Below are 25945 nucleotides of genomic sequence, written 5' to 3'. Positions count from 1 at the left end.
GCAGTTTCTGTAGCTTGCAGTAAACAGCTTGCAAGATCTAGCATCTTTAGCAATCAATGGCAGAAGAGCCTGTGGGGTGTTGCCTTCAGTTGTTGTGAAATAATGATGGATGTTGCTTGCTGTATCTGTATCTTTCCCGTGTGAAAATCAATGTTATCTTTAATTATATTTTCTGATGGGTGGGTGGCGGGTGGGTGGTGGGTGGGTGGCGGGTGGGTGGCGTGTGGGTGGCGCGGGCATGTGTGTGGCGTGTGGCGTGTGTTTGTTTGGATGTTGGTTTGCCATACATGGAGATAGTTGCATAAAATTTTGGCTTAACATGCAAAATTCTTTGTTCTGCTTGTTCCCAGTCTTTGTCTTTAATCTGGTGTCATGCAACACTGCTTCAGATAATCAGCTTTGGATAAAATGAATTTTGCGCATAGATTTATGCTGAAGATTTCATTTGTGGATGTTTTGTAAGCTACGTTATATTGCAACTCTAAAACCACTCATGAGAATCCTTGGTGTTGTCATGGATTTATCATGGGGTTTTTTGTTTTGTTTTGTTTTAATTAATTTCATAAACTGGGCTACTGAACAGCATTGTAACATCTTTGTAGTCCTGCCAGTACTCAGTCTTTACTAACAGATGTAGTACCAGATCACACTTCTGTGCTGTGTAAATTAAGCTATTGTGGTACTGTGCTGGTAGAACTGACTCTTTCTCTGCAGCTTATCTACACTGCTCTTATCGCTAGGTATGCCACGTTTTCCAGGAAAATGTCGTCTATTTAATTCAACACTGATCAGATTAAGTTCCTTTGTGGTAGATCTACAAAAGAAGAAAGTGGATTCTAGTCTTTAATATCTGTATGTTTCTTTTTAATTTCAAGCTAATATTTTTTCTTATTCACAGTAGTGCTCACATTAATAAAGGGAGTAGAGGTTATGTGAAAAAGATTTTTATTATGGATAGACTAAACTGGAAAACATCAGTCTTGCATCTGTGCTTTGTAAAACTGGCAATGATTTGTTATAGCCAGTGATTTTGTTTGGTGATGCTGAGATTTATTCTTGTTTTATACTAGCTTCTTAAAGAAACAAGGCTTCTGCAATCATGGACTATCTTGCCTCCCTAGATTCTCTCCTGTCCTGAAATAACTTTGAGCCCATAACCAGTTTGAAGCAAATATTGCAGAGGTAATGGTCTCGAAAGTGGTAAATTCCTAAATATATTGAGAAAATAGACAGCCAGCTAAGGAAGACAGGCATCATTATTACTCCTGCAGAAATAAAGGCTGCAGCATGAGCACCTTTGATAGAGACTAGAGACACTGTGAATAGCCCCATGATAGGGGAGCTTCAGTGGAGCTCAGACCTTCTTAGGCATCACTGAATCTGTGCAACAGCAAAACACCAGCCTAATTAACCCTTCACTTCGTAGGAGTATTTGCTTGCCTAAAATGCATTAAATGTGCATTTTTAAAACAGCTAGATGTAGTGTTTGGAGGCTGTTGATAGGGGGGTTGATGATCCATATTTGGTTTTGGGAGGTAACTGTTTTCACTGAAGAAGGAACCACTTCTGCATAGTTCATTCCTCTTTTCTGAACAACCTTTTGAGCACTACCAGCTTTATTTCAGTGTAAGGTAGAACTGATTGTCATGACACCACTGTTGAAGGTATTAGACACACTTCCTCGAAGAGAAAGTCACAAAGTGTTCACCACAGACCTGTTTTTATAGCAGAGTGATTGCTGCGATGGCTTATTTTCGTTGTATCAGATCTCAATCAAAAGCTAGTTACCATTTCTTATGTTTCTATAAAATATGTTTGCTAAATTATGTGTTTTATAGGACGGTCAAAATAGCGAAAGATTTTTGCTCTGAGTTTTGCACATTATGTTAGCCGATATGAAACATTTGCTTCATTATGGCTTAACCAAGTGTGGGAATACTTGTAAGTCATCTTTGCCAACTGTCTAAGCAAAGATGGTCTACATCTGACAGCGCCCAACGAACATCTGCATTTCCACAGACCAGAGTGGTATTCCTCAGGGTCTATATTGTTTTATACTGAAGTAATGATGAATATAGTGGCATTTGATAGCCAAGCTCTAGGTAAGAAGTGGTAACTAACAGCTCTGAATTCCAGAGGTAGTAGGCCATAGCCAAAGTGCTTGAGATATACCTTAAAAAAAGTAGGGGAAAACCCCAAAGCACATGGTAACTACTGAATTAAGCTTTTGCTTTCTGAAGGTCTCTTAAGGTTGCTTTTTGGGTTTTTTTGCATAACTCTGTAGACTTTGCATTGCTGCGACAGAAATTGTGATCAAATTAAAAATAGTAAGTAGTTGTTGTCTCTCCTTGTGCTGTAATGTTGAGATAGTGCCCAGTAGTGCCCATCCTAGACATAGTCTCAATGCAGGTGTGAAGGGGCTTTCGGTGAGACATTTACATGAAGGCTCCAGACATCTGGAACGGTATATAAAAATCTGTTTGCTAATCTCTTAGGCATTGTTAAACTAGTTTTTCTCCACTATTGCAGTGGTTAAAGATGCTTCTTGAGCATGTAGGAATTGAAGTTCATTTAAATTGCTTTATAAACATTAGATTATTGGTGTATTTTTTGCACATTTCCAAGGGGAATTCCTTTTTGTCATAGGTATTTGTATGACTTTAGAAAGAAATATTAAACATACCTTGTTTTTTAAAAAACTGATTATATAATTGTGGTCATGACATCTCAAACTGCAGTTCCTCACATAGTTGAAGTTAACTTGTGATGCAGTCTTCATTTTTTCAGTGTTTATGAACTGTTTCACTAACCTGCAAACTCCTTAAGCTGTAGCAATTCTGAAATAACTGGATATTATTTGGTTGACTATTTTAGCCCATATATATTTATTTTGAGAAACTTCCTTAAACACATAAATCTTTCAAAGGAAATTAAAATAAGAGAAAGGACTTCTTGCAACTGCAATAAGAGCTGATACTAAAAATTACGTAAAGTGCGCTCTCATAATTTTTCAGAACCTTATCGAACTAAATACATTAAAACCTCAAAATATTTTAGCTAAATGGCTTTGGCTTGTGTTCCATGCTTGGAATGTTTCATTTTTCAGGGATTTAAGGTTTTTCAACTCTGCTGATACATCATAGTGATGTTTGGGTGGTTTTTTTTTTTCTTTTTCTTTTTCCCCCTCCTTGGGAAGAAAAGGAAGAACTACAAGCATGCCATAGTGTAGTTCTGTACCTCTTTCCCTCTCAGAAGTGGCCATGTTAAACCATAGGAAAATGAGCATCGATTTAACTATCATATTGGCATTTGAAAAACGTGTTTAGAAAGAACAATTACTTAAATTTTACTTTTGAATAGTGATGTGACAAATGTTCTATGAATCTAAGCAATTTAACCTCTGATAAAGCAAACTGTTGTTGACTTCAAAATATTCTGTACTGCTATCTGTACTGCTAATATGTTTTTTCCATCAATTCCTTTCTTAATTGATCACTCTGTTTCCCTCTGCCTCCCACGGCAGTCTTTTCCCTGTAAAAGGACCGATCTGTCTAAGGTAGAAAAATTAAATTTCTATGTATTGATTGCTATGTCCGCATGTAGTTAACTTGCAGAGGCTATGCTAATTGTTTATCTGTCTTGTTTAACTTCACTTTTTAAATTTTTTTTTTTTTCTGCAGAAATTAATTTACTTTTCTGTTTGTACTCGGGTCAGACAGCATGATATCTAATTTGTAACCCTAATGAAGGAAATGCTTTCTGTTATTGTAGAAAGTAGTTTTATAAAACTTCTGATTTGTACCATTGTTATCTTCTAAACAGAAAACAGACACTAAATTGCATCATATCTTCCTAGCTTTTGTGATATTCAGGAAATAATAACCCGTTTACTGTGGTGGGGTTTTTTTTGTTTATTTTTGTTTTTTTTTTTTTACATCAGGCTAGAATTTGAGAGACAACAACGAGAGGAGCTTGAAAAATTAGAAAGTAAAAGGTAACATTATTCTCTGTGGTCTTTATATGTGTGTGAATATATATAAATATTGTAGACCAATTTAAATGATTCATTTGGAATAACAGTGTTCCTCAGCAAGCAGAGGATCCTCAGATAAATAATTTTATCTTGTTTTATCTTCTGTGAAGATGTTGGTTATTTTCTTGAACCGTTGGTTATTTTCTTGAACCGTTCATTCGTATTGGTTAATAACAGATAGACAAGCTGAATTGTAGCTAAATGTGATCTTTAGCAAAGGAAGTGCCAAACACAAAGTTATGAGGATGGTAGATCATACAAATGTAATAGGTTACTCTTGCTCTTAAATTTCATGGTATTATTTTAAAAGATGGGAAATTAGATTGTTTATTTAGATCTTTTTATGATTTAGTTGCCTTAGGAGTGAATCTTTATTAGATAAACTGATGCTATAAACTGCTTCTCTTAAATATAACTGTAGTGCTGGTATGGGCTTACTCATCAGGACATTACTTAGAAATCAGTTTGAAGTACAAAAGAAAGTATTGTTGTCAGCTGGCAAACTGAGCTGACTGTTCTGACTCATCATACCTACTAAGATTTTAGAAGTAATTGCACTCACCTTGTTGCAGATCACAGTATTGATTAGATTCATAAGCTGAAAGACACTTTCTGCTATCTCAGCTTTAGGCTGCTTGCTCCATTTTGAAAGAGCTGTTTGTATAGTTGAACTAAGTTAAGTAAACTCAGAAAAATCCTGGAACTCTGAAGCATTAGAAGATATTCAGAAAATTAAGCAACAGATTCACTGATGTTTATCCTCTTTTGTTATGTTGATAGGATTTGAATTCAGGTTGTGCTGAAGTTGCTTCGCTTGTGCTTTAATTTATCTGTCTTTAACTCCTCGCAAAATAACCCACTGACTCGCAGGTTGTCTCTACAGACGTTTGTATTATGGTGATAATGGTGACCTTCAAGTCTTGGTCTGTCCTCATTTGGAACGCCCTAGAACCTTTAAAAGAAAGATTACACAGGACATAATAATTTGTCTTGGAGTAATTCCTCTCTCAAATATGTCTGTTCTTAATCTTATCCTGTTTATCAAATAATTCAGTTGGGTTTTGATTTGTCTGTTGGCTTACATTTGGCAAGTTTCTAATCAAGTCCTTTTGTACAAGTTTGTGTATATATAAATATATATTAAAAAATATATATATATTTACTCTTTACTATGTGCATGGATGTGTTCTATCAATATTTTAATTGGATTTGGCAGAACTAATACAGTCTAATTTTCTACTAACATAAGTGGTATGTAACATATCTTCCTAAACTTTAGATCCACAACTTTTTATGTTGAAGTAGAGGATATGAATCTCCTTATGTCTTGTGCATTGAGTCACTTCCAAGCAATGCAAGATCTTAACCCGTGGCAAAGCAAAACTATTAAAAAAAGAAACTGTTACATATACTGCAAAATCCTTGTTCAAACTTTTTTTTCTAAGGGATATGTTGCCTTTTGGAAAAAAAAGTTTAAAATATTGCATGTAAATGTTTTATTGTAGGAAACAAATAGAAGAGATGGAAGAAAAACAAAGATCTGATAAAGCAGAACTTGTAAGAATGCAGCAAGAAGTAGAGTCACAGCGCAAAGAAACAGAAATAGTACAGCTGCAAATTCGAAAACAGGAAGAGAGTCTGAAACAGAGAAGCGTTCACATTGAGAGCAGGTTAAAGGATTTGCTGGCTGAAAAAGAAAAATTTGAAGAGGAGAGATTACGGGAACAACAGGAGATAGAGATTCAGAAGAAAAAGCAGCAGGAAGAAATTTTTGCCCGGGTCAAAGAGGAGTTGCAGCGACTACAAGAACTTAATCATAACGAAAAAGCAGAAAAAATGCAGATTTTCCGTGAACTAGAGAAACTTAAAAAGGAAAAAGATGAACAGTTTATTAAGCTGGAATCAGAAAAAAGGAGACTTGAAGAACAAGAAAGGGAGCAGATGGTGCTGGTGGCTCATCTAGAAGAACAGCTTCGAGAGAAGCAGGTCATGATAGAGCTCCTGAAGAGAGGGGATGTACAAAGAGTTGAAGAAGAGAAAAGTGATCTTGAAGATATTAGAGAATCTCTTTTGAAAGTCAAGGAAGCCCGATCTGAAGGTGATGAAAACTGCGAAGAGTTAGAAAGAGCACAACATGATTTCGTAGAATTTAAAAGGAAACAACTGGAACAGTTGACTATTTTGGAAAAAGATTTAGTTCAACAAATGGATCACCTTGAAAAGGAAATTGCAGATGAAAAAATTGCTCTGGAACACCTAAAATTTGCACATGAAGAACATTTAAATCTCAAGAGAGATGATGAAAACTTTTTGGATGCTGTACTCCAGGCTGAAGAATTTGACAAGTTAAAGCCAGCGGAGTACAGGCTCCAATCTAAAGTGCGCCAACTTGAGTACCTGAAGGGTAATCATTTGCCAGCTCTGCTGGAAGAAAAACAAAGAGCTTCTGAAATTCTTGATAGGGGTTTACTAGGGTTAGATAATATGCTCTATCAAATAGAGAAAGAAATAGAGGAGAAAGAAGAGCAGCTTGCCCAGTATAGAGCTAGCACAAATCAGCTGCAGCAGCTTCAAGAAACCTTTGAATTCGCAGCCAATGTAGCTCGTCAGGAAGAAAAGGTTCGGAAAAAGGAAAAAGAAATCCTTGAATCAAGGGAAAAACAGCAGAGAGAGGCACTGGAGCAAGCTGTTGCTAAGTTAGAAAGGAGACACTCTGCTTTGCAACGTCGTTCGACAATAGATTTTGAAATTGAAGAGCAGAAACAGAAGCTTGCCACCTTGAACAACAGCTGCAGTGAACAGGCAGGTCTGCAGGCTAGTCTAGAAGCTGAGCAGAAAGCCCTCGAACAAGACCGAGAACGGTAAGTGTTGTGGTAGCTTTCGTTTATTAGAACCTATCCACAAAAAGTGAACCATTTTATACCTTAGATTTTGAGTGAGCGGCTTGTTCTGTGCCCCAGTACTTGAGTTTTGTGATGAGTTTGAAGTAGTTTTACCCAGAATTGAAACTTTGTATTACTTCTTAAAGGATTCTTGCTCACTCATTCATTTCTGTTGTGGTCGGATACTTATCCCATCCTTCACAGTACAGTACTTGCATTAGCCATCACAGTACTTGCATAAATTGTGTTCAGAAAGCCTAGCCAACTTATGTTCCGTCCTTACAAAAATGTGTACCATCTAACAACTTTTTTCTCTTAAAATATTAATGTATGGTATTATGTTTCTTTATTTGTAACAAGCTAGGCGTTTGTTCAAGGTTTGGAGATTGATAGTTATGGTAGACTTCCAACAACTTTCTTAACTGGTGATGTGCCAAATACTTCTGATATTCAAAGTAAACAGATGTGATGTTTAATTTCTTGTTACTGGTTTCAGGGCTAAATAAAATAGACTAGCCATATATCCATGTAAAACTTGATGGTGGTTTTTAAGCTTATTGGAAAATATACAGAGGCTTTAATACAGCCCTATGTGATGACAAACCGTTTTAGGTACAGAAGCAATGTCATCAGTTATACATGTGGTATCTGGTAGTGTAACAGTTAGCCTAAGTATGGGAGGCTCAGAGGAAAAGGATTCAGGTAAGGAAGGATCTTTCTGTGTGGAAGAAGAGGAAGAAATCTTTTGTTTTATTTTTGGCCTGAGCAAAAGTCCACTGGGATTAATGCATTTAATCCATGCAGTATGGAAAAAGGGCAGAATTGCCGTTTTTAAATGTGTTGTCTGATTTGCTAATACTAGAGCTTTAAAACCTGTGATTATTGGTGAAACAATGAAGTGGTTTTTTTTCTTGAAGCAGCATGTCATTTGTTGTTTTTTTTTTTTTAATATTCCAGTAATTATCTGACTCTTCTTTCATAAGCCCTTCAAACAGACACTTGATTAGAAAAAACACCTAAAAAACCCTTCCCTGTAGCCAAATTGAAGAGCTCTTCTGTATTCTTTTCCTTTTAAACCATTATCAAAGAGAATAGTTCCTTTCTGTGTCCATTTTAGAGATCACTTTTCAACATTTAGAGCTACATTGTGTGGATTTTAGTTAAACATTTTCAATACTGATTTATAGTTTTGTTGTGGGTATTGCTGTTATTTTTTCATAATTGTCTTGAACATAAAATCTCATTTTCTACACTAAGCATCTCGCTTGACTGAAGTCAGCTATAAACAACTGGAGATTCCACAAAAATAGACAGCTTAACCCTCAAGAGATTGTTGGGTTGTGCAATAAGTGAAAAAATATGTTGTCAGCTAGAAGGCTGAGGTCTGATACCAAGGAATTGAAAAGGTCTCTTTCTTTTTTATATTTTTTTTCTTGTTTACTTTAAAGTGCTCTTGCACAAATAAATAAAACTTTGAAGTCTTTCAGTGAATCGCCCAGAGGCCTGAATAATTCAATTCAGAATGTTTTTATGAATGTTGAGGGAGAACAAAATCTTAAGATACGTGATAGTATGTTGAATGCTTCAGGCTACTTATCAGTCTTGTGTTTGAGTTTACACTTCACAGCACACAATGTCTTGAGTGCTATAGTAAGCATATGAATTGTATATGTTTCATATTGTTTATTTAGATACCATTATGTGAAGATGTGCTCTGGTTCAGATCAGTGTTAACTCTGAAGGTGTTGAAATGCAATAGTCATTTGAAACTCTCTCTGAGCGTAACTCCATCATAACCGGATAAAATGTTTTTTTCCAGTTTGAATAATACGTTAGCACAAATTCTTTGACTTACTGGGATGGCCCCCCCAAACCATTAATTTGAAGTTAACTTGCACTGGAGTAATGCATGCATGTTTTTCTCTTTACTGGCAGAGGTTTGTGGCAATAGAATGAACACAAAACAACTTTACAGTCATGTTTGAGACAATGAGATGTATCGCTTGCAAGTGGCGAGGTGCAGTTTAGTGTACTTACTGGTGGATGCATCACACGGCTGGATAAGTTTATAGCTGTAGGAGGTGATATCTTTTGATAGTAGGATGTTTACAAATCAAGAGATAAGCTTTGTTTTAATATGATTCTGATTTTTGTGGTAAAATTGATTTTCTATAGATGCAAACACTCTCCTATATCCATCAGCAATCTCCCATCCACTTTCCCTCAGGATGCAAGGTTGTTTTGCTGCTAATCAAAAGAAACAGATGGCTTCTGGCAGTGCTGCAAAAAGTACTCTAAAAATGAAGTAACAATTTAGCCTGCTTAAGTGCATCCTAAGCCCAGCATTCGTCATCTCTTTAATTTTCTGTTTTAACCTCCAGGATAGAATAAAGTAGTCGTGGCATTTGTACTTCAGTTAGATATATACAATTGTAGGATAAGTGGTAGAATCCCAACTTTGCATAGTTTCCCCTGCTTTTGCAGGAACTTCTTTTCTTTTGTTCTTTAATTTTCAAGTAACCTCTAGAAAAACAATTACGTTTAGAGACAAAAGTTGTAATGGAAATGAGGAAGATTATTACTATGTTACTAATCTAATCTCAGCTACGTTACAAGTGAAAAGTGTGTTCTCTAGATTACTTTATTATAATATAGTTTAATTTGTCTAAGTGATAAATATTGCAAGAAGTACTTTTTATTTTATGTTGGGTGCCTCAGGCATTTTCAGTCAAAAATACGGTATCCAATTTTACATATTCTATTCTGTGCATAAATCTAGCTGGTATTAAATTTATTTGTTAAAGAAAGTGAGGAGATTTCCATTTCAAAAGATGATTTATTAAGTATATATAAAATAAGTACTATTTTATTTATGTAAGTAAATTTTCAATATTTTATATACAGACCAAAGGAATAACTAGAAAATAAGATTTATATGTATAGCACCCAATTTAAAGAATTTTTTTTTTTAATAGATGCGTTTTGCCACATCAATGTTTTACGTTGACTTTGTGATTTTGGATTAGTGCTGTATTTTGAGGTTTTAATCTTTTTTGTCCCCCCCATTTATTGATTCACTTCACACTGGAAGCTAATAACTGAGGTCACTGCTAGAGTTCTGTAATGAGGAAAGTTTATTCAAGTGGTCCTAATAGACAGGTTAGGTCTTAAGAATTAATATTTAATGTGCTGAGTTATATAACTTTTGCATTGGAAGTTCTGAAGTTGTTTTATTTAGCTTAATACTGCTGTTATAATGTAGTTGTGAGCTGTCTCTATTTTCCTATGTAAAAATGCTTAAAGAACAATTATGATTTTTCTATCTTCGTAAGTATTAGTATTTATGATCTTACATATATGTATCCCAGCGTAAGTACAGTGCTTCCCATAAAAACTATGGCAATAAACCCTAAAACAGAGCAAATTACAATTTAAGATCTCTTTATAGCCTGGACCAGGAAATTCAGCAGCTGAAGCAAAAAATATACGAGGGTGATGGTGGTCAGAAAGGAAATCATGGAACGTTAGAAGAGAGACTCTCCCACACCACTTCCCCTACCAGCCCAACAAAGCCGCAGCCTCCCACTGCTCCGCTAGTTGATGATAGGTAGGTAACCTGCATTTCTGCAGTGTTTTGGAAGGAATGCAAACAATAGCTTTAGAAAATAAATATTTTGAAAGATCATCCTTCCAGTGTTGGATTTTAATTAGTGTAATTGTACTTAAAGACTAGTCTGGAAATAAAATTAATTTGCTGGGTTTTATTTGAAATAACCAACAGCCCCATCTGTTGCTTTTGTGCAGTTTGTTTTTGAAATAGGTGTGGAAACTGTAGGCTAAAATGTATTTAAATTGCTTTTGTGTTTACAGTTACTTGTCTATATGGTATTGCTTTATGTACGCTTAAAGCAACAAAGTAAATGAAATTGTCTTAGGCCTTCTTTAGTAGGGCAGCTGCCTGGCATCACTTAAAATCTATTTAATCTCAGTTCTTTTTACACTTATACATGCGGTTGTTAGTATCAACTCTTGGAACCCTTTCCTCCTGTTTAAAGACCAAACCTTTGTTAGCCCAAGCTGTAGATATCGCAAAAGTGATAAAAGCAAACCATTGAGTAACTAAAGATGCAACCCCAGCCGCTGCTGCTGCCTTCTTCATCACTCTTACCCTCACTGCCACGTGTATGTAGAGCCGTACACACAGCAGTGGCTTAACTTGTGGTCCATTAAATCGTCTAATTGTGATAACAAATTGTTAACCTTTGTCTGTTAAATGAACACTTGCTCAAATGTCCACGTTTCTTAAGGAGGGATAAAACTGGTCTCACATTAAGCCTGCCAATTAAGAGTTGTGCAATACTTAGGGTTCATAGGTGTTTCAAAGAGCCCTTTAGACTGTCTTGATTTTTATCTAAGAATATACTTTTTTTCCTCTGCTCTTCTGTATCTTGAAGAATAAATGCCTTTATTGAACAAGAGGTGCAGAGAAGGCTCCAGAATATTCATCATAAAGCAGAGGACAATGATGTTAGCCTGTCCTGGTCTACAGAAAGTTTAAAGGTGAGCAGAGATGGGTAGGAAATCCTGACTGTCAATGCACCATGTGTAACCACTGATTTAGTTTTGTTGTTCAGTAATTTTCACGTTTTCCTATGTTTACTTCATTTAATTTACCAAAAAAGTAAACAGCGAATAAGAGATATCAGTTTTAGATTTTGATCATCTTTTTTTTTTCCCAGTGGTTGTTTTATGTTGTACTCAATTTTTTTTGCAGGGAAGAGTGTGAAAATGGGAATAGAAAGCTTGTAGATAAAATAAAAATCTATTTTATATCTGTAAAATACACTGATAAATTTCTGTCCAGAAGAATGGTAATTGGTTATATTTGCAAACAAATGCTCATTTAAAAACTGGTGATCTAATTAATCCAAAGACTGAGTTGACTTCTACACCAGTGGTTTAATCTAGTATTGATTTAACTATTAATATTAATATTTCTTGATGAATAAATATCAAGAAAATAGTATTTTTTGGCTATTAAAAAGAATGTATCTTCCTATGAATGCTTTTAAACAAACTTACATGAGAAAGACACTCTTCTTAGTAATCACCTCTACCTCTTTTGTTCTTAGGATAATGAGAGGCTTAATAATGGCACTATTCAACGCAGGCTGAAGTATGAGGTAGGTCATAATTTGTCAGAATGACATGGTTGTCGTAAATTATGGCATGCCCTGTAATTAAATTTTGTAATGTTTAGCTGCATAATTAAAATTTTTGAATTCACAGCAAGATTAATGGCTAATAGAGACAGTAATGCGTTTTGCCAGCTGGACTTAAAGTGATTTTTTTCTGATTGGGCATATCTTTTTCCTTATTTGAAAGGTGTGGCGTTATTCAGGATCTTTCTTCCTTATTTTGTCATGATTCTTAGTTTGGAACAGTATCCCTTTCCTTTTTTTTAAAAGATAAAAGCATTTAATGAGGAGAGGTTGAATTCAGAATATCACTTCACGTTATTGACTCAATGAACTACTGCAAGGGTGTCTGTAATATTGTCAAGAAGCATTGGGCAAATTTGCCTATGTCATGAGGGATTCATGAATGTATTTTTAAACTGAGGCTTAGACACCCCTCCCACCATATTTAGTTGACTAACTTTTGCTTGAAGCAAGGTTAATTACTTATCTTGGTGAGTAAATCGTAAATACCTCTATGGATTTAAACCTTAATAGTAGGAGGGCTGCAACACCTTTAACTCGGACTTTTTTGTTCTTTTACACTGTTATTTTTAAACTGTGTTGGACTTTTTATGCTGTCTTGGATAGTATAAGATTACTTTTTTGTGCATATGTGGAAAAATACTAAAGGGCTTATGAATTTTTGTGTCACCCTTTGTCTTTCCTGTGGTTTTCGAGTAAAGCAAATAAAAACCAAGTGAAATGGATACTGTACAAAGAAAAAGCAGTGGTGGGCTGGGAAGATCAACCATTCCTGAATCAGACCTCAATCACTTCTGTTGGATTTTCTCTCTCTAATTTTGAGAGATTTTACAAACCTAATCAAAATCAATCTTCAATTTAAGAAATATTCAAATCAGAAGGTTTTATAAAGACATTTCTGTTTTCTTTTGAAATTTTTAACAGAAAAGTCAACAGTGGCAGCCACATTATGGCTTTCCATTTATGTCTAAAGATGGCAATTGTGCTTCTGAGTTGTGTGGAGAAAACCCAGGAGTAAGAAACCGTAAAAGACAGAAGGAATATACAGAGATGTGGGATTTATTTTCCAGTTCTGGAAGAATCTCCTCCCCTTTTACATCAGAGAAGGCATTTGAGAATGAAAGGAGTAATTCAGAACAAGAGAGCTTTGCTTGTCATTGTGACATTGAAAGTAGTTTATTTCACTCTAAAAATATTAATACTTTAAAGAGTAAGAATGTTCCTTATCAGAATGTTTTATCTACTTCTTTACAAAGTCATGACTTAAATAATATAGCTTATTCGCTTTGCAAGGTTGAAAATTTCAATCATTTCGATGATAAAATAATTACTTCTTCAGATTGTGACAGCTCAAGAACTGAATCTGATTGTTTCCACTTGAAACAGCTGTCTCCTGTAGGATCTTTAATGGATGCTAATGAGCAGGCTGGCTTTAACAGCATATCATGTCTTCTCTTTCCTCAGTCTAATGTGCATTCCGAAATAATAACTTGTAAAGAAAACAGCGCATTTAAAACATTGCACCCAGCAATCGAAGGCCAGTCTAGTAATTCTCAGCTTCCAACACAAAAAGCCTCTGATTTGATTTCCTTTAAGTCAGTAGCTTCTCGTTTTGGTGTGAGTCCAGAGCACACCTATGGTTTGGGATATCTTTTCAGTAAGCTTTCCTGCCTTTACAAAGATGCCAGTAATCAGCTGTTTAACAGTACGGTGGTTTCTAAACAATTTAAGGAGTTGGGGAGTTTGTGTGACAGAAGCAAGAGATGTGCACAAGTGGTATCATTAATAAAAAGTCTGCCATTTATAAGAAACTTGCAAGTAAATGTATTCTTCAAATCAGATATGAATCAAGACATGTCCTATTCTACTGATGATGCCAAAGCTCATACTGAAAATGAGTCGTCAGTCATTCAGCCTGAATCCCCTGGGCAAGAGGCTATCATAATGTGTGTAAACAGAGAAATCTCCGAGGCCTGCACAAGAAACCCCTCTGAAGGCTTCACGTGCTGTCGTAAAAGTGAAGAGCTGGAAAACAGTCTTGTCTTAAGACAGAAATTTGTATGTTTTCCTGATATCTTTTTGAAGCTTCAGGTCTGTTCTCTGGAAAAAGTGCTGGAATTTTTGACCTGTGCCTTACCTCAAATTTGTAGTAGAATGGAGGAGTTGAAAGGTATATATTGGGTCGCTGTTGGCAATTGCAAAAAACCTGATCCAGAACCTGCTTGCTTGCTTTTGTTCAGCTCCATTCTGTATGTTGTTGTTTCGTCAGTCAAACAAGACATCTGCCAGAGTTGCTTGGCAATGTTTCATGAGGTTCCCATTGTTACGGTCAAGGAGATTCAAGTTGGCTTTGCTGGACAGAATATTAGTCTTCTGTGTTCTGAAAGTTGTTTACTCACAATATTTACCTATGACAAACACTTCACTCAAAGAATTTGCCATGACATAACGAGTGTTTTGATTTCTACAATGGATGATGCTGCTTATTTAAATCACCAGCTCCTGAATGATGATTTGATGCAGATTTCGCTTGACTGGACAGCAGAAGTAAATGACTTAGTTTTTGCAAATGGAGTACGATTGTCCTGTAAATTTAGAACTGAATTAGCTGATCTGGTTTACTTGCTCCATGAAAATATGGGAAGTATTAAACCTTCATTAGGTGACATTCACGTGCTGCTGTATACCTCAGTGACAGTAGACTGTGCTAAGCAGACTGTGTATAGAGCTCTTGTTCTTACAACTACTCATATAGGTCTCTTAAAGAAAAATAATGTCTCTTATCTGGCACCTAACTTTCTGGATGCTTCATGCCAGCAATCACAGTTTGACAGCCTTCAGTTGTACAGTTTGAATGATATCCGATGTGTAGTTTTGCCAGACAAAGAGAATTTCACAAAAATTGAGCTTGTGTTTTCTAGAAGGAATAAGGTTGGATCTGATTCAGGAATTGGTTTCTCTGAATACAGGGAAAAAGAAATAAATACTCAACTAACAGTCATCCCATCAATTCTTCAAAGCAGTTTGCATATCCCTTCAGAAATATGGAAATTAACATTCAGTTCAAGTGAAGAAGCCATTTGGCTAATTATGCATCTGACTAGGTGTTGAAATCCAAATACGTTTAGATACATTCAAAATAAGAGGCTGATGAATATTGTAAGTTTTTAATTTTATTTCTATCAATATTCTATTCTATTCTATTCAATATTTCTATCAATAGGCAAAAAAGTCCTTTGAGCCTGTGAGGGAATACCGTAGGGTTTGTACACACATCTTAACAAAAATCATTATTGCTTGAGTGCTTGCTTCTTGTGGGTCTCTGATATGCTGTACATATATTTCCTGGGAAACTGAGGAAATTAAGTATTTCTATCTTATGTTGTAGGTAGATCAAAACGATAATTACAGCTGTGTCTTGTGATTTCCATTGTGGCTGTGTTTTGTGGCTCCCTCCATCTACTATCTATCTTTATTAATGTCTTCTCCATTCCTTCTTGATTGCTTTTTCCTTCATCTTTCTGAGTATCTTTGGTTTTTTGTGATTCTCATTTATTTCAGGCCCATGATTTCAATATTTCAAAACTTCTGCAATACTTTTGTTTTTCAGTCTTACATTCACTGTATGCTCTTAATACTAAGGATGTTTATAGCTTTTATACTTACAATTTTAGGAAGAATAACATTGACAATTCTGTTTTACTTAAGAGTTTTGCATTTAAGGATTATTGCACTCTTGCATTAAAGTTTGTCACAAGTGCGAAAGAAGTTGTGTTTGGCTTATTGTGTGTTGGCTGAGGTACCAGGAATTGATGGATTTGTCATATCTGTTTTCTTCTGGGTTTGCCCCCTTTGCCTCAGGCTGAGAGAGTGTAAGCGACATGGAAGCAATGAAACAGAACAAGAAAAATGCAGGGAACATCCAATATTCTTATTAGTTTTCTGCCTCCTCTCCTTTTCTTGCAGGGAAGCAATACATGGCTTTAAGTCATTCCTCTTTATTTTGTCCAAATAGTTAACTTGTACTCTTCCACAACAGAGTAAGTCTTTATATTCCCTTGTTGTGAGTGTTTAACGAAAATGTGATGTGAAAATGAACCTGGTTAAAGGGTGTAAACAGAGGTTGGTTGTGCTTTAAATAGCATTTCAGCCTTTGGTCGTGCTGTTACACATGCGCTAAGACAAGCGTTTTCAGGTTTATCATCTGTGTACATGTTTCTCGTGCTGTTAAATGCATAGTTAGCAACTGGGGATACTGCCTGACGGATGGAGTGAGTTTGACTCTAGAGTTCTCTCTGTATAATGTGCCTGGCCTGAGTTTCCTCTTTTTCTGCTTGCTTACTAATGAGGTGGCTGATGCTGTGAGATTGCATCTCTTACAGTCTCTTTAATATTATATTCCAAGAAATAATAGAACTCTTGAACATTAATAAAAGATTTCCATTAGTCGAGGCTTGCCTTTAGCTTAGTACAAGGTTATTCTTTACCTGTTATCCCTGTTAGATGTTTAAATAATAAATAAGCTGTTGTCTCCCATCTTTTGTTTCTTCCCTTGTAAAGGGAGCTGAATACCTTTTGAATCCTGTTTCTTGAATGTACCATCTGCCTTGTTGGAGGAAGATGATCTTTGGCAGAAAAAACAGTGGTATCTAATCTGAAATTCTAAATTCTGTAAGCATATTGCCAGTAGAGGTGCAATCTTCTACTAGACAGAGTTAGACTTCAGTCTCTCTACTAGTATAAGAACATTTCCCATTTGTTCTTACCATATGTTAAGATAGGATAATGTAACTCACATGGGATTTAAAAAGAAATAGCTTGCATTGGATGGGGAAGTTGTGTCTGGAAGGATGAATGTTGCTCTGGATAGAGAACTATGGTATTGTGGGGGTTTTTTATCACAACGAAACTTTCTGCTACCTTAAGTCCAAAGATGAGCAAAATGTGTCACGTTATTTTGGGGTATGGTTTTTGTTTTTAACAAAAAAAGTATATACAAATATCTCACAGAACATGGAGTAGACAGAGTAGTTACGAATTGGAGCATAACCTCCTGTCAGTCCAGTTCAAGAGTGGCTCCCTCATTGACATCACCAAGGCCTTGCCGAAAGTTAACACTGAGTGGCACTATCTGGGAGGATTGTCATAATCAAGGCTGTTAAAGGTGAACCTGCTTTATCAGGAGGGATGGACTAGGTGATCTCCAGAGGTCCCTTCCAACCCCTGCCATTCTGTGGTTCTGTAAAGGACAGCAATTTCTGCAAATAATTCCTTTTCATATTATACCTAAAGTTAAATGTTTGTGCATGTAATGTTCCTAATAACATGGTTTTCCTCTTTCTTGTTTGTTTTCAAATGAATGAATATTCAGCACTTTATGGGGAAAAAAAAAGACTTCACAGAAATATCTCTTATTCTACTGTAAATTAAACATAACATAATGATCAATGGTTATGAATATCAAAGCATTATTGAATGTATTAGGGCACATTTTTCACAATACTTTGTGTTTCATATTATTTTCATCACTGACTATTAGCTCTTTGTAATCGTTCTCTGAAAATTACTGCCAATAAATTACATGTTGACAGAGGTGGCTATAAGAGTGACTTTATGGTTTTATTATTGTTTTAAAACAGATGATATTGTTGTCAAGGCAATGAACTCCTCTTTTACCCCAAGGAAAGAATTGCTTACACTTCTATGCTTCAGAAGTGAGTTTTAGTTGAAAAGCCAGTAACATGGGGAAAAGTGAAAGGAGGGCAAAATGGAGAGGAGAAAGTATTTGTTGTGTAAACAAAGGTCACTAAAAATATTTTTCCATTGAAACACAAACTTACATTTTCACACAAAAAAGAAGAGTTTGTGGAAAACACGTTCTAGTTAAAGTCAGTTAATTGAAACAAAAATTCACTTTCTTTGTATTTTTTTTTTCACTACTTTTAATGCGAATGTTAATGGAAGTGACACTGACATTTATAGTTGGCTGGTAGTGAAATAACAGCCTCCCCTTCTCCAGAGCTTGGTCAGGATGCCAAAAAGCTCTCTAATAGGCAGCATTCAGACAGGTGTTTATGAGTGGGTTTCAAACTTTTCTCCAGCTCCTACACAATATCACATGTACTGGAAGTCACCAGGAGTTGCTACAAAGAAACCAGGTGTTGGGGAGTAGAAGTGTGAGCCATATTCACGTTGGTCAAGACTTAAGAATTTTGACCAAGCAACATGTCTCATGGTAGTTGCTAAAGGATTGAAAATGAAGGTTGAGAATACACTTACAGATCAAGTGATGGATAGCATCACTAAATACAAATATATAACATGTCATAACTTTAAAGTGATAAGGTTTTTATCTTTTTTGTTATAGTTAACTTACATTTGTCATAGTGTTGTTATTTTTTAAGTACAAGTTCATTAAGGTTTTCAGACCAAAAACATTCAATCAAGAAAGTGGAGGATTTCCTAAAAGGCCATTTCTGTACTTATTAACTGTAAATGCTTATGCCACTTTTGGCATAAGCAAAGCATTAATCTTTTCACTTGCAAAAATATTTTATTTTTGTCATAACTTCAGAGTTACAGATTCCATCTGGCTGTTAGTGAGAAGAATGTGCCCTCATTACAAATACCTTTTTAGATTGTTTTGTCCAGACCATGCAAATTTATCATGGTTGAGTTTTCTGTTGATTAGATATGATGTAAAGAAAATAGTAGGAAACTGTTCTGGCGGTGGATTGCTATATTATCTATACCTTATTTAATTATAAAATGCATTCATGGTTTTTACAGTCTAAGAGCTTTCTGAATTGCCTCAATCCCCTGCAGCTTTGCATGATATTGTAAACAGGTTTGATGTATAGAGACATTCAAAAATATGGCTGACTGTGAAGGCTTGGTTCATACATTTATTTTTTTAAAAGAAGGTTAATAAAAATTGTCTGCTTTCCCTTGTTTTTGATACCTAAGCTGAAAATGCCTTTTCAGAGAAAAAGCAGTATTTTTGAAGACACTTCGCCTTAATTTTTTCATGCCTAACAAAATGCTAGGGCTTGCTTATAAAATGAGATCCACTTTGTTTTCAAATAATTCCTTCGTTTTAGAAATAATTTCTGTCTCCTCTATGCTCTCTTTCCCTGCTCTTCCGGCCAAGAACGTTTTCTCATTTTTAGTGAAGTTCTTTTCTTTTTTTCCTTACGTAGTGATTTTGGTTTTCCTTTGTTCTCCCTATTTGGTATGCACATGAAAGCGGATGGTCTGTCGTTCACTGGGAGCAAATCCAGATGACCTAAAGGACCCAATTAAAATTAGTATTCCACGCTATGTCCTATGTGGGCAGGGAAAGGATGAACACTATGAGTTTGAAATAAAGGTAAGTGCTTTTCAGTTGCTTCTCCTTAATGTTTGGGGTCTCTGTACACATTTTGCTTGCATTTATGCAACAGTAGCATCATAGTAACAATAATAGTAGAAAAATGTCTTTTGTTTAAAAACAAATAGTTCCTAGTTTGCTCTGTCCAGCTGTTGGTGTTCAGCTGTTGGAGTTCACTGTGACAGCATCAGCTGGAAACGCACCTGGCAATCTGCAGATTCCAGAAATCACTTTAATAACCCCAATGAAATGTTTTTGTTCCACTAAGTGCAATTTTTGGTTCTCTTTCCACTGTCTAAGTGGCCTCAGTACTGTTAAATAAGAGAGGCTGTGAGAAGGCATGTGCAATACAGGATGCTGTGAAGACAGGCATTTTCCAAGTGGATCGATTGTACACAGGAGGCTGGTGGTCAAATTCTTGGAGTGAGCAGTTCCAGATCCAATGTCAAATAATTGTTGAAAGCGTTGTGGAGATGAGGATTAAGTGCATATTGGTTGCAGGAAAGCCCTTTATTGAGCTGTGAATGTCAGGTATAAAAAATTATTAGACTTGGAATATTTACCTGTAATAGTGAAAGCATAATTAAAGTATTTTGAACGTATCCACAACAAAGGCTCAATTCCTTTCAGGCTCTTTGTTGATCTGATTCTTCCCATCCTGTGTTTCCAAGGTCTCCCATCTCCAACCTGTTACCTGCTTCCGCTCCATTCTAGTAGCTTCCTTAGTTGATGTTCTGTGCAGAAATGCTGGAAAAAATGCATATTCATTATGTTTCCTCTGGTACTAAGCCAGTGTTTTTTCAAAGCAAGATGTGAAATCTAATTGGAAATGTGCTCTTGGTGCGTGTGGACATGTAGCATAACTGATGTACATGGCATCAGAGACAGAATTGGCATCCTTCTTCACTGAATGTACTGCCAGATGCTTTGTTAGCTGGTGTAAGTTGGAGGAGTGACCTGCCCTCATGGTGTGCAGGACCATTTTTGAACTATGATCAAATTCTCTTTTATAAAGGCTTTTATTAAGATGGGCAATCTTAGCTCTTGCTAATTAAATTTTCATCTTGAACCTACTGCAGTTTGTGGATGGAATACTTCCTTTTGCCTGTTGAACTTTGAATTTCCTGGGGCCAGCGAAAGCCCAGAGCCAAAGAGATACTGAGAAAAGAGTAAGCGCATATGAGACTTCCCCAATGACTTCCCAACTATTTTCAGCACACAGGATTTACTAAACTGGGTAGTGGAAAAAGATATTTTCTCTTTTTAGTAAGCTGGTGGATTTCTTTTCCAAGTATTCTCCCTTCATCCCTAAAACCCATGTAAGCATCTGCAGCAACTTAGGACAGAGGGACAGTTAAAAGTATGTGCAGGAAGACTTGGACTTACCTCGAAGGAAATGTAGGAAGAGAAAAATGTTGGAGGGGGGTGGGGTTCATAACTAGGAAGGAACAGGAGTATATACCAAAGACAGCTACAAATGCATATGAAACTAGGCTGCAGCAATTATCTTGCTCATATTTTGTTTCTGTGAAAAGCAAGGCTTGCGACCTAACCTCAGTGCTAGCATGGAATGAGCAGATGCCCTAGGTAAGAGCAGTGTATATGGAGTGGCTATTCTCTTCTGCCACACTTTCCATACTATCTTTTCTCTCTCTCCTGTGCCATCTCTAGGCTGCCTCTGAAAGAAACTGCTGCTTAAGTAACGGCTTTGATGAAGTTCAAAGCAAAGAAATGGATGACATATGGGATAGGGAATAGGCTGTCATTTTAATAATTGCATTCCATTGCTGTCAACTTCTTTAGAGCACTAAATATTTTTACTGAAGCTCCTATGGACCTTAGTTTGGCTGTCTCTGGGATGTTTATTGTAGTCATTCCCTTACACGAATCAATCAACTGTTTATGCTTTTTCTTTTGCCTCCAGGTCTCTGTATGTTAACAGTGGGCTGCTTTTGCTGTGGTCAGGATTTGGCTCCAAGCTACAATCCACAAACCTTCCACAAACTTTTCTATTTTAAACCTTTCCTCTGTAGACGTCCCAGCTCTACTTTGATCTATATTAATCTTCAGTTGCTGCTATGGTTATTCTATGGGAAATTGGAATACATGGAATAGTGATAATTTTTTTTTTTTTTTTTGGTCTTAAAAATCAGGAAAGTAGGAAGACAGAACAGGGTGGAGAGAATATGTACCTGTGTTTTTATCTCTTCTTGATGGGTCAGGATACAATGTCAGTTGTTGAAATAATTTCTGATATCATCCTTACTTTACTTTGTTCAAGTTTATTTTAAGGTGATCTTGTATCAGAATAAGTGTCAGGCTTGGGGAAGGGCTGAGGTGGTGTTAATATCATTTCCTTTGCTAGGTCCCAAATAAGATTTCTTCACCAAGGTTCCTCTTGCTCTTGGGAAAATGGGTAGCTGACCTATTTGCATGTAATAGCACTTTGAAATCTGACGAAGAGACAAGGGATGACTGGGTTGCATTGGAAACTTTTGAATCCTAGGTATCATGGAAGTATTTTCTTCAGCAGGTGTTTCTAGTCATTGTAGTTAAATCTGGCATATTGCTGTATAAGGGAATAAATATAAAAAGTTTCTATATGTAACATATATAAATTTCTTTGTGACACGCAGTAGTAAAGATTATTTCCTTTATATGCCAAAAGAGAGAGTGTGGGTTCCACTTTCCTTGGCAGCATCACAGTCAGTTCATAAGTCTTTCAACCCTGACATACCATCCAAAAATATTTTCTTTTATGCATGTTAAGCATCTTGTCCATCTAGACATATGTAACATTTGGGAATGGGCCAGCAAGGTGGTCTGTCTGCTCAGGTTCTTCCACTGGATACAGATCCTACTTTAAGATGTTGAGTGACTCCCATGAGAACCTATTGGAGAGAGTTCAAAAAAGAAACAACCCCATACTTTATTACAGTTAAGACCTCACCTTCTCCTTTTGCAACAAGAGATGTCACGGAGCTGTTTGTGCTGATCTGCTCTTAAGTATTCAGTATGAACAGATAGATTTCCGAAAAAAACTTCCATTTGAGTGACAGTTTTATGTGTTGCCTTTAAAGACATGATGAAACACTAGTAGCTTAATCAGGTCTAAACATATTTATGTTACATCTGAATTAGAATACCAGAAAGCTGTTCTTGTATTCTCCTCTTCCTTTCATGTTGTTGTGTTACACAGAATATTCAGACACGGCTGTGCTAGAAACAGCGTGTGGGAAGAGCTTTTGCATGGATAAGATCATTGGCATCTGTTGCAGGCAGTACCTTTGGACGGCAGCAGGAGCAGTGAGGCAGCAGGGAAGGGGGAACTCCAGCTCACATAAAGGCACGCAGGGTCTCCTGAGAGCAGGTGATGGAAGGAAAGCCTGGAATCAGGCACAGCCTTGCAGGGGATCCTCTGACAAGAGGGAAAGTTGTAGATAAGCCTTCTCATTTTTGTTCAGCTTTTCCTCATTCTGAGTTCTTTCATTTTATTTATCCTGCTTGATATTACAGAATCACAGAATGTTAGGGGTTGAAAGATCATCTAGTCCAACCTCCCTACCAGAGCAGGACCACTTAGAGTAGATCACACAGGAACACGTCCAGGAGGGTTTTGAATGTCTCCAGAGGAGACTCCACAACCTCTCTGGGCAGCCTGTTCCAGTGCTCTGTCATCCTCACAGTGAAAAAGTTTCTCCTTATGTTAATGTGGAACCTCCTGTGCTCCAGCTTGCACCTGTTGCCTCTTGTCCTATTATTGGCCGTTGCTGAGAAGAGCCTGGCTTTTTCTTGTTTCACAGCCTTTCAGTCATCTCTGATGAGTTCTCCATAGGAGAAAATCCAGGCAGATGCATCACAAAGCAGTGCTTTTCTCTAGGTCTGGTCATAGTTCTTCTCAGCCAAATGCTGTGGTGGGTCTGCTCAAAATGTCCATGTTCCTAGTCTATATTTCTCTCTGTGCTCGGCAAACTGTTGCAGAATTGGGAGTAAAGCAGAAGCAGTGCTCACTGATAAATAGTTCTTAAAGAAAATGATGCATGCCTCATATGTACCTAAATTAGAAAAAAGAAAAAGCCCAGTCTTCTGTTGACTCTATCGGATTAATACCTTCAATAATAAATAAAAAAAATTACAAGAAATTTTTAGGCAACTTTTAGCTTTTCAGATACTGTATTCATAGACAGGGTGAGGAACAGTTTCAATGAAGTCTGTTTGGAGAAATAAAAATTTTCACAAAAACTGTAGACAGTTTAACCAGCCCAGATAAGTAAGGTGGCCATTTTCTGTTCTTTCTGATTGCTCCTGAATCAGATGGAAAATTCCTCCCCACCCCATCTCCCCCTGTCCCTGCTCCCCATGGTTTTATGAGGCAGAAGAGGAACAAATTCTGTGATGAGTGGAATGAAATGAAAATGTCTGTTTCGTTATTTTCTGTTGGTTATCATGAGAAGAAGAAATAAGGAGACAGGGCTATAATATCTCCTCTCAAATTTATAGGTTTTACATAGGAAATGGTGCACTTGAATGAAAACAAACAAAAACACAAGAAAAACAAACAACAAACGAAAAACCAAACCCCACAAACCACAATTCTGAGGCAAGTATAGGATCTCCTAAGTGCCCAGATAAGACACATTTTCAAAATACTCCTATAGATTTGTTCAACCATATATCTTCTCTGTTATTGAGAAAATAGTTTAACTACTATATTAGCAAATTAGAAGTAAAAAGTAAAGGGCTTTTCAAATTTGCTTTATTTGTTCAAAAGATTTGAATATGTCTCCATCCCATAATTACAGAGTATATAGTCTGTCATATGGCTTTTTTTAATGGGTGAAAAGAATCCCAGCCCCAACTGGTTGGGTCACTAATAGGAGTAAAGGGCCCTGTTCTAAAAAATGCTGTTGCTATGCCAGGTGTGCTGTAATTCTCTTCTTTATATGAGTGGAGTTTGATCCTGTCTGTCCTAATAACATTATTGGTGAACTTTGGGGACCAGTTAAGATTTTGTTTAGCTTTGAAATTAATTTTCCAATAGTATCAGCAGTAACAACAATAACATTTTGCAGTACATTACCTGCTAGTCTCGTTACAAGAATTAGGAAACTAAGCAAAGAGGGTGACAGGGACCGAGTCTGGTCAAGCCAAGCCATCAGAGAACACTGGAGAAAATCCTTCAGTTCTTAGGCAGCACAAATATATGGCTGTGCTGTTTTCCTTCCTGTCTATCTCTAATAAATTGTTTATTAAACTGTAGAAGAAAGCTAATAAGTAATTGGCTGCAGGCGGTTTGATTTGGGTAAGTTTGGTACCACCCTATCCCCTAGACAGCTGTCAGATGCACAGCCAACATCGTCATTGGCAAGCTGAGATACATGCTCTTCCCCAGGCTGTATAGCCAGAAGTGTCCTGGATGCTTTGTGTTAGGTTGCTGCCCTAAAGGCATGCTTCTGCAAAAACCGTAGGGGGAAAAAAGAGGTCACTTTTGAATAAAGTTCATGTACAAGTGAAATTGTACGTGAGTCAGAAATATTAAAATAAGGAATTCAAGAAAAAAGAAAGCAGGAATGAGTAATACCTGCATTTTATGATTATCCATTGCGCTCTAATGTTTACCTGAACATTGAAATCACAAAGCCCTTTACTTTAAAGTAATTATTCAGAACAAAATGGTTAATTGGTTAATTGAGATCAGCGTAACATGCATATTCCTGAATAGTTAAATGGTTTTAGTTAAACCTGCCTGTGTGTGTTAAATCCATTCACCTGATTTATAATGTTTGAGACACTGTTAATAATGTATTGAGGGAGTATAGTCCATCACGCAGGCATCCTGGTAGCAGTCAGGCTTATTGGTGTCATGAAAGATGAATTTTATCAGAAATAATGAATTTGCATTGTGGAGATGTGCTAGAAGAGACTATGTTTTTAATGTTTGTGCAAAGTTTTGAGAAAGCTAGTTTTGTTTACTTACATCTTTTAGTTAAAAAAAGGGAAAAAAAAAACAAAACTGTTTCCTGATGTCATAAGATACACATTAAATTTTGTTTTCCAAAACACTTCCTCCAGTTCCCTTGTTCTGTGTACAGCAGCAGGCATGGGAAAGGGTGGACCAGAGATGGGTTTGTTGCAAGCATGGGGTAGCAGTTGTCAACAACGGTACTTGGATGCTGGTTTCTTCTGGCATTACTGCCCCGATTTCTTCTTCTCCTACTCTGTTATCCTGCTCTGTTGCAACTTCCTTTAAACTCTATAACTTTCTGATACCCTCAGTAGCGAGGGAACTACTTGTTAATTCTAGGAGTCACTTTAAGATTAAAAAGCCCGTGTCTTCGTGAAATGCGGTCTGTGAAAAAGCTTGTTCTTGATCTTTGCATAAAATCATAGCTAGGCGGAGATAATATCACATATTAGGCGTGTTAGATTAAAAAAGTAA

General features: G+C 36.5%; 1 protein-coding gene across 1 annotated transcript in view; it reads left to right on the top strand.

Moving 5' to 3' along the window:
* The window catches only part of KIF16B (kinesin family member 16B), a 142953-nt gene that overhangs the window by 77503 nt on the left and 39505 nt on the right, over positions 1–25945 (top strand). The window contains exons 20-26 of the mRNA XM_086460387.1: positions 3524–3556; positions 3941–3994; positions 5539–6894; positions 10352–10522; positions 11370–11475; positions 12048–12098; positions 19384–19506. Of these exons, the coding sequence (XP_086316513.1) occupies positions 3524–3556; positions 3941–3994; positions 5539–6894; positions 10352–10522; positions 11370–11475; positions 12048–12098; positions 19384–19506 (1894 nt within the window). The remainder of the gene's footprint in view (positions 1–3523; positions 3557–3940; positions 3995–5538; positions 6895–10351; positions 10523–11369; positions 11476–12047; positions 12099–19383; positions 19507–25945) is intronic.

The sequence above is a fragment of the Leptosomus discolor genome, chromosome 2 (assembly GCF_034619465.1).
Source record: "Leptosomus discolor isolate bLepDis1 chromosome 2, bLepDis1.hap2, whole genome shotgun sequence".
NCBI classification, from domain to species: Eukaryota; Metazoa; Chordata; class Aves; order Leptosomiformes; family Leptosomidae; genus Leptosomus; species Leptosomus discolor.
Note: the sequence above shows the minus strand (reverse complement) of the source record. Positions and strands in the feature narration are given on the sequence as shown.